This window comes from Melospiza georgiana, chromosome 18 (assembly GCF_028018845.1).
Source record: "Melospiza georgiana isolate bMelGeo1 chromosome 18, bMelGeo1.pri, whole genome shotgun sequence".
In the NCBI taxonomy this organism is placed as follows: Eukaryota; Metazoa; Chordata; class Aves; order Passeriformes; family Passerellidae; genus Melospiza; species Melospiza georgiana.
In genome coordinates, this window is record NC_080447.1 from 1,610,164 (window position 1) to 1,619,752 (window position 9,589).

Here is a 9,589-nt window from a genome sequence, read left to right on the forward strand (position 1 = left end):
TCACTGACCCATGCATTTTCTCACCATCCTTTGACAAGAGCTGCACCAATTGAAGCAAAGCTAAAACACTTCAACCAGACCAATTCATAGAAGTCTTTAGAGGAATTCTTTCATCACTGTAATTAATTCTTTAAGTACCACAGTGGGATGCTCTGAATTCAAACCCAGTCCAAGGAGTAATGATTATACTAATGGGAGAAGCTGCACAGTAAATAAATGCAAGTGCCCTGCTGAAAGAGAGTGCTTTCAATAGGAGACTGCCACTGAGGAGGGAACTGCATTTTGGAGATAATAACTCAGATGATGGAGTCCCGCAGACTGGAGTCTGCCACGCCAATTCCCACATTCCACACACCTAAGGGATGAGCATTTTGGCAGATATGAATTAGAGCTGGGGCTGCTCCAGCTCTCAGCCCTTTGAGGAGGGGACGGAGGGCCCAGGGCAGCTTGAGGAACCATCTGAGAGTTTGCTGGTCGGTGCAGGAACCAAAGCAATGACTGCCCTTTGGCTTTCCCCATGTGGTTATGTGCCATAAAGCCTTCTCACACGTTTGATGTGTTGGGCTCCCTAGAAAGGGAGGGAGAGGCTTTAACTCTGGATGAGCAGGACCCTTCAAGAAGACACAGCTGAAGCTGTACCCAGGAGATGATATCTGTCCCCCAGGGCTTACAGCAGACTCCAGTAATCTCATTATGACACTGTAATAAGTGAAATAAGGTGCACAACATGGACATTTGGGGTTTAAAAAGGCATGTCTGGAGAACAGCTCCTCAGTGCAGTCCCTGGAAATACCCCAATCCCCATGGCCTGTCCAGCTTCACCACACCAAGGAGGTGATGAGATGGGCACCACCATCTGGGCTCTCCTCTGTAGGGCTCTCTTTGATTTCAGCAATAAAGAACAACAATTCCATCTCTTCCTTTCTGCTTATGCCTTCCCATAAAAATTGTGATGGGCTGGTGCAAATCAAACACAGCACAAGAACCAAGCAGTGCCAATGCCTTAGAGAGAGCCTCAGCACTGGCTTTGGGCTGCTGCCCCAGGGCACCTCATGGGGACAATGCAGAGGACAGACAATGGCTTCACTTTTTCTCTAAAGCCCTTTGAGATCTACAGGTGAAAGAATGACAAACGATTAATATTTGAAAGGAAACAAAATGTCTCAACCGTAATAAAATTCATGCTATCTTCTGTTTATCTCTTGTTTCTCCTCTTTAATGGAGTTGAGCCTTTTTGCACCAATATTCATGCTAATAACTTTCAGTGGGCTACTCCTAAGCAAAATACCTGAAATGACTAACTGTGCTGCATTAAAAAAAAAAAATAGAAGAAACCTTTGTATATTAATTCTCATAGCTGTCAGAGATGAGGATTTAATAATGTTAGTATCTAAGCTACTCCATTATTTCCCAACACCTTGGAGCAGAATGTCTTAGTGGGAGATGAATTAGATAGTGCCACTGGAACTGCCTTCTGAGTGTTTTCAGAGCATAATCTATGGCTCATCACCACGTGTGCTTCAAGTCCTTGCCCTCTCTTCTCCAAATAACCTCCAGCTGGAAATGCATTTGCGTGCTGGGTAGTTACATGCCATCTCCCACTCGGTGTTTAACCATTTGTCCCCGTTGGATGGATTTGCCTGGGTTTGGCTGTGGATGGGTGTTGGGATGGAGGGTGGGGAGCTCAGGCCAGCCCATAAATGATGGAATGAAGCAGAGAAGGAGAGCTGTGGGCGGAACACAGGAGAGGTCTGCTGGGCTGCAGAGCTCTGCCAAGGGAAGCAGCACAAGCCCTGCGTGCCTGAAAACCAGCCCTGCTCAGGAACAGGCTGTACCCAACCTCCAGAGATGGCAAAGGCAGCTCATCTGCCAACTTTTCCAGCTCTAATTCCCAGGATTTGGAGAGGCTGAGGTATACATTGACCTTTAGCTTGCCCCGAAAGGGCTCTGCTGCTTCTAGAAAGCTCTTAGCATCCTCTCGGGGTGCCTCTGGCAACCTTTTAAAAGCCTGTTCCACTGTGTGCGTGTTGTGTCCTCCCTGCACCCAGTGAAAGACAATCAGACCTTGTGCTATCAGTCCCTGCTGCCCCCAGCCAGCCCTGTGGGTGCCCCAGGGACATTTCAGATGCTGTGGCCCCACAGACTCGGGGACAGAGGCACTGGGGGCTCATTGCTGTTGTCTTTCACCACACCAGGTGCTCAGTCTGGCCAGGGTCTTGCCCCACACACACATCCAGACCAGCTCCTTCCAAAACTCCTCTTGGATTTTTCCCTTTTCAACCAGAAATCTGGGTGCCAATACCAGTCAGCAGCTACCAGCCTTTGCTGAGTTTCTAATTACTGCCTATTGCATAGAACCCTGCTCCATCTGCTCAAGGGCTCCCTTTTAGGGCACAGGGCTCTGTCTTATTTTTGGTGTGAGTTTCATCCTTTTTTGAAGCTGCAGCATGAATGTTTGTTTCAAGAGCTGCAGCATCCATTAGACAGCCCTCCTTCCCCATTGTGGCGAGAGTCTTGCTGCTAAGCAAAAGCTGTGGCTAATTGACAACAACTCCTAAAGTGAGATATAAAGGAGCTGCGTCTGTCACTCATGCAAACAGCAACGGCAGCTCAGCTGCTAAATAATGGAAAATGGTTCATTTTTCTGACTCAGGGAGGATCCTTTATTAAAGAAATGAGCGTCTCTGGTGCTACAGAGCCATGCCCTGATCATTCCTGCATCTTAAAAGTCTAACATTGGCCATAAAATTCCTAAGTAACATAAACCCTGTTCCTTTCAGTACTCTCCCAATCAGAAAAACTGGATTTAAATCACCTGCTGGCAGGTTTATTACAGGGCCCACAAGCAGATAAGGTCCTGTGCACCAGCCCTCTGCACTTAATGGGAAATAAATCTCTGCTCTGCCATCTGTTTTTGAAATGTTTCCATACAAGCCAAACAAAAAACCCAAAGATACATGCACCTCTCGATCCTTCTAAAGGAATTTATTTCTGGGGTAATGAGGATGACATTTCTCCCCTCTCTGGCAGAAATGCTTTTCCTCCTCAGGCTGGTTCCCCCCAGGGCTCCCTCAGCCCAAAACTGAACTCCCCAACATTGTATGTGTGGATAAATGGGCTCAGCACAGGCTTGGCCAGAGGCAGCACCTCCCACACATCCCATGGGCTGCAAACACCAATTCTGGAGCTTGCTGAGCCCCTGGGCTAGGCCAGAACGAGGGTTTGATCCCTGCTTCTCCACTTGGCCCAGTTTGAATGGCATCAGTGGAGTTTTTTCCATCATCTCCTTCCATCACCAATGCCAGGCTAGAGCTGCCCAGCACGGGTGGTTTCACACCATCCCTCCCCATAACCTGACCTGTGGTTTTTGCAGAGCCTTTAAGCAGATGGCAGCACCATCCCAAGGCTGGAGGACGTGGCCATGCAGCCACAGAGCACCGAGCACCCTCTGCCCAGGATTTAGCAGCTTTGTCCCTAAAATCCCATTTCCTGCCACTGCAGGGGAAGGGATGGGGCAGGGCAGCTCCTGAGGGCCAGCTGGTGCAGGCACGGTGAGATGAGCAAGAGCTGGTTTACATACAGTTTCCAATTAGTTTACTCAGCAGACAGCAGCCTGGTGCAAACTCCTCTGTTCCTGGTGTCCCTCACCCCTCAGGGCACCCCTTTGCTTGCTCTCTGACTGCCACCATCACCAAAAAAATATCAGGAAAAAAACAGAGTTAAAATCAAATGCTACACTTCATTTTCTCTCCTTGCCTGAAGTTGCAAGAGACAAGATAGGACATAATCACCACTTTTAAAATCATCTCCTATGACAGGCAAATTGATCAAGTGGAGAGGCTGGGCTGCTTTTGGACTTGAACAAACTGATTTTCTATGAAAGATGGTGTTTACATTGCCTCTCAGTAGCCAGCTGAAATATGCATTCCTCCTGCCATTTCATCTCCAAAATTTGGGAGGAAAGAGTGGTTTTGGGGAGAAAAAAGAAGGAAGAAGAGAAAAGGGAAAAAGTGTGCTTTAATCTGGAGCACATCATAAATTCATGAAGCCTTCTGAATGCTGTCAGAGACAAACATTTATGTAAACAAAGAACAGCTCAAAGTGTGTTGCAAGAGAATTTTTGGGAAGCGTGTTAAAAACGTGAATATTTACCTTGCACCCGAGACTAAAGCTGATTGTGTGAGGTGCTGCCCAAACAAAGTCAAGGAGCTCAGCCACACACACACTCCAGAGCCCTGGCTTTACTCCCATCACAGCCCTGCACGTCACAGAGGGCAGTGGGAATACCCAGGGAAAGGCAGACACTGTAAATTGTCTGAGCAATCCCTGTAAATTGTCTCCAGGGACCTCTTTGCTTTGTAATTTCTGCCTGCCCATCCTCACGTGGGAACTGCTTCCCCTGAAATGCCCCTGGGAACTCCTGACAGCACCAAATCAAAGCATCTTCCACGACATCTAGAGCAGCACATGGTAGCTCTCACTGCACAGCCACTTTGTGGAGAGGATCTGACAGTTGGGCAGGCACCACGTGCCAGCACATCAGCGAGCCACCAACGGGGCTGGGAGCTAAAGCTGTGCCAGCAAACCAAGCCACGCCTGCCATTAACTAACATCAGTTATATACAGGCAAGGAGAGAGTGGGGAATCAAGGTCAGTGAGTTGAGTTTGTTGAGCTGACAGTATTTATTTTGGTGGGGTGGCTTCTCTTTCACTGAGAGGTTTATTAAGGCCAGAAGACCTTGGTTTTGCTGGCTTCACACAGGACTTAGGGGGCTGCCAGCTCCCCTTTGCTCCTCTGAGACAGGACAGGTCTGCAGCCACCTCCATGAGACGCAGGGCATGATGAATTCACCTCTCCATCACAGCAAAACCTGTGCTTGCTACCAGCATCAACCACCAAGGTCAGGACAAGCAGCATGAGCTGCCACAACCCAAAATCATGAGTAATGGCACCCTTTCCTCCTCCTTTCAGCAAAGGGACACAGCCAGCACAGGCCCCCTGAGCAGCCTGGCTGCAAAACACGTTTCTGAGGAGCTGTGGAGAAGGGCAGGGGGATCCCAACTCAGTGGGGTCAGCAGGGTGGGATCTCCATCCCAGTGGGGTTAGCAGGGTGGGATCTCCATCCCAGTGGCACCAAGGGGAAACCCTGCACAGCCCAAATCCCTGTGTAACCCAAATCCCTGTGCACCTCCCTGGAGCACAGACTCCTCTCTGCAGGCACTTTGAAACAAGGGAGTCCTTGCCCAGGGACTGCACCTTCCAAACTGCTGCCCGGGCTCAAAGAGCAACCAAATCCATGCCGGCAAACCCAACACAGCAATTAAACAAATGGAGCCATCTCTGGCTCAGGAATGCATCCTTCATCCAAAAAATCCTTCCTGAGGCACAAACCCTGTCCCAGCCTTGGCAGCCCTCTGTTCTGACCCCCTGCAGCTGCTCCTGGGCTCGTACCTTCATCACCACACTGAGCTGCCTTAAACACAGAGATAATAGGGCTGGGAGTGACTACCATTCCCAGCTATAAAATACAGCAAATTAATTGCATTTAATTGATTTTTATATTTTAATGTAACTATTTCGGTATTCAAACCACAAAAGCCTCTATTGATCAGCCAGAGTCAGTGAACAGAGTTCTGTGACCAAGGCACACATGTTGAAGAAAATAATCAAAACCCAAAACCAGTGAGACTTCCCCATTTCAAATACACAAAGGAGGCTGCAGCAGCAGTGACAGGAGATTTTGAATTGAAAAATGCTGTGCAGGGTAAGTCACACAGTTGCCTCCTGCATTCCCAGAGAGCCCAATGCCGATCACAGCAGCAATGCATAAATCCAGAGTAGCTCCACTGGCTTCAGAGCAGCTTGTCCAGATTTATGCTGATGGGAAGTAAAATCAGGGTATCTAAAATATTCTGCTCTAATGGATGCTGGAGCAAAAGGCACTATAATAATTTCAGACTTCTCCCCCAGCCCTCTATCCCCCACTTCACATCAGTTTGAACGGTCATTGTATAAAATGTTGAGATCTGCACTAATCTGGGGGAAATAACCTACATTTCAACAGTTTGTACGATCGTGATCTGCAAATCTATTGTACACTGGATAATGCAGGTCTTTCATTTCTGTTCCTAAAGAGCCTCTGAATAAAAAGTGTCTCCATATTAGGTAGAGTGATACAGGGACACATAATAAAATAAGCATAATGTCTCTCCTCCCACGCCCCCCTGGAGCCAGATCTAAAAGCGATCGCGGGTCCTTCCTCACGCACAGCTGACAGCAGCCCCAGCGCATCATCCCACAGGAGCTGTTGGATGAGCTCCGCACGCCCCGTCCCTGCCCCGCGCTCCCGCACCGGAGCGAGCCGGTGACACAGCACCGGGCAGGAAAACAAAATATTCAGGTAACTCATCCAGCTCGCTCGCAGGATACCTATTCATATCACCTCGGAGACAGCTCCGCCGCCGCCAGCGAGGAAGGCGGCCAAAACCCTGCCTGGATGCCAGCAACAAACGGGGGCCCGCTGCCAGGCAGAGACATCCTCGGGCTCAGCGTGAGCGGCCCGCGGCTGCCAGGCGCACACGCACTCCCTCTGCTCGCACCGAGCGCCGGGGCAGCGCTCATCTCTTCATTGGACCCGCACAAGGCTATTCAGGGAACCTGCCTGACAGGAGAACAAACGCCACCCGCTCGGGAGAGGCTGCAGAAAGCCAGCCTGGTGCAGCGCCGGGCCCCGCAACGCAGCCGGCCCCGGCAAGGGGGAAGGGAGGGAGCGAAGGCGAATAAATAGAGAAAAATGGCAAGAGCCCAAGGCGAGCGTCTGCGGGAGCCGGCAGCTTTGCGGAGATGGCAGCACCGCGGCATGACTCATGCAGGTGTCTCTCCCGTCTGCAACAACCCAAACCGAGATGCGGTTCGTTAACCCCTGTAATCCAGAGGAGAAAAGCGGCTCGGATTCCAGCGAGCTGCGGGAAGATGGGCACAGCCCCGAGGGAGGCGTTCCCGGGCTCTGCCGCCGCTCGCCCCTCTCTGAGGAGCTGTCCCCCATTCCGCAGCCCCTCTGCCCGCACAGACACGGCCGAGGCCCGCAGGGGTGGGACAGGCTCCGCTGGAGAGGCAGGAGGATGCCAGGGCCGAGAGAGGAGAGAGGCGCGGGCGGGGAACGCGCTCGGTGTTCGCAGCTCGGGCTGAGCGCACTGCGAGCCCCTGACGCGCACACCGAGCGGGGAGGGAGGCAGGGATGGATGGATGGATACGTCGGTAGGTTCGCAGCCACAAACTGTTTCAAAGTGGGTTTCCATATGTTTAAGCACTCAGAGCGCTGGAAGAATTACACCCACAGCCCGATCTCACCATGGTAGCTACCCACACAGGAGGAGACGGGAGGAGGGAAAAGATAAGCATTAATATGTCAAAGCAATAAATAAAAAAGATTTTAAAAAACCAGAAACCTGCTCTTTTGCTGCGCCCAACTCCCTCCTCGATAAAGGAAGAGCTGCACGGAGCACAGGGCATGGCAGTGGCCACAAAAAGCCACCATTCCATGGGCAGGGCTGACCCACAGGCAGCCCATGCCCTGCGCCCTGTGCTCGGTGCCCCGGTCCCCACGGTCCGCACCCCAAACTCTGCAGCCCAGTGCCCGTGTCCTGCTCAGGAGGATCCCCAGGTGCTGCACGCAGCCCAGCCAGGGAGGCGGATGGAGGGCAGGGGCAAGCGGTGCTTTTTGGGGTGAGCAGAGCGAGGATCCCCTGCTGTCCATCTCAGTGTGTCCCCAAGGCTGGTGCCTCCTTCCTGGCAAATCGTTCCTGCTCTTCCTGTAGGAACCTTTCCTAAAACGCTTCCCCACCACAAAGCCTTCCCTGTGGCCTCCCCGAGAGCGACAGCTGCTATCCCTTCCCATGGATCGCTCCTTTTTCACCCAAAATCCTTGCATTTATGCGTGTTCCTAAACCCCCCGCGAAGTTTCCCCAGCAGCCCAAGCTCCTCGCCACGGCCAAACGCGAGCACCGTCCCGAGAAAAGCACTAAGCGCAGACGAATCCCCGAGCAACTTCAGCACCGATGCACCTTAATTAATTTGCTTTTAACAGGCCCTGTTTATTAGCAGCAGCACCTGCGAGGGAGCTCACGGGAGCACGCCGAGGAGAACGTGCCCGGAGTGAAGTCCTGCAAAAGACTTTCCCAGGGGCAGCGCTCTGCCGAGCCCTTCCCCAGCAAACACCCGCACCTGGACCCGAAACGCTGCTCCCAAGTCCAGCTGGGGGGAAATAAAAAATAAAATAATAATAAAAAGAAAATAACAGAGGAAGAGCATCTCCCAGCCGAGCTCCGTGCCCGGGCGCGCTGCCTCGCAGCTGGCCGTGATGAGGGAATCCCACCTGAGCCCAATCAAGGGCCAGACCCCGCTCGCCGCCAGCCCAGCGAAACCCGTCCTTCTCGGGATCCAGCGCAAAAAGGTTGCACAAGTATTTTGTAAACCGAAAGGGTTTAATTCCTGCACATCTTTCCCCCCATCCGCCCCACAGACAGCCAGAAAGAGCGAGGAGCATCAGGGAGGAACGGGGGTCGGCCGCCCCGTGGGAAACCCCACGACCCTTCTCCACCCCCCAGAGCTCCGGCAAGCCCAAACTTTTCCCATTTTTGCCCCCAGATCGGCAGCGGCCGAAGCAGGCGGGCGGGCTTCGCGCAGGGGGCCGGGAGCCCGCGGCACGCGTGGGGACAGGGGCAGCGGAGCTGGATGGGGACTCCTCGGTGCGCCCGGAGCCGGAGCCCGGAGCGCGCCGCACCCGCAGCGCCGGGGGCAGCGGGGAGGGAGCGCTGCCACGGGGGAACCGGCCGCGAATAACACCGGGGGAGGGGGCAGCTATGAAATAAACGCAAATTGTTACAAACAAACACAGAAACGGACACAACAAGCAAAGCAGACAAACAGGAGCACGGCGGCGGGGTCGCGGCGGCGGGACCGGGGTTACCTCGGCACAGGAGCAGCAGCGGCGCCAGGAGCAGCGCGGGGCCCCGGGAGAGCATCCTCTTTGTTCCATGCCCAGAAGTAGTCATGGTGCTGATTTATTTGGAGAGGGGCGGCTGAGCGGGGCGGGGGGGCCGGGGGTGTCGCGCCGGAGCCCGTAACCACTCCCCCCGCTCCCCGCCCGCTCCGCGCCGCTCCGCTCCGCGCCGCTCCGTCCGGCGGCGGGGCCGGCGCCCGCCGGGGAGGGCAGGGCACGGGCAGGGCAGGGAAGGGCAGGGGGGTCCCCGCTGGCCCCGCAATCACGGCCGCCCCCGCCAGCAGCAGCAGCGGCAGCGGCGGCTCCCCCGGGGCAGCGGGCGCGGAGCCGGGGCCGGGGCTGTGCCGGGGCTGTGCCGGGGCTGCGGCGGCGCGGCCGGGCCGGGCCGGGCCGGGCTCACCTGGGCGCGATCGGGGCAGGCCCGCAGGTGCGCTCAGCGCGCCGGGGCTGCTGCGCGGTGCCCGCGGGGCCGGCGAGCGGGGCAGCCCCGCGTGGCCTGGCCCGGCCCCCCCGGCGGTGCCGGTGTCAGTGCCGGTGTCAGTGCCGGTCTCAGTGCCGGTGTCGGTGCCGGTTCCGGTGCCGGTGCC

General features: G+C 54.3%; 1 protein-coding gene across 1 annotated transcript in view; it reads right to left on the minus strand.

Moving 5' to 3' along the window:
* Positions 1–9,088, minus strand: part of TMEM132B (transmembrane protein 132B) — a 215,542-nt gene extending 206,454 nt beyond the window's left edge. The window contains exon 1 of the mRNA XM_058036938.1: positions 8,970–9,088. Within this exon, the coding sequence (XP_057892921.1) occupies positions 8,970–9,054 (85 nt within the window). The 5' untranslated portion in view covers positions 9,055–9,088. The remainder of the gene's footprint in view (positions 1–8,969) is intronic.
* Between the last annotated feature and the right edge of the window lie 501 nt (positions 9,089–9,589).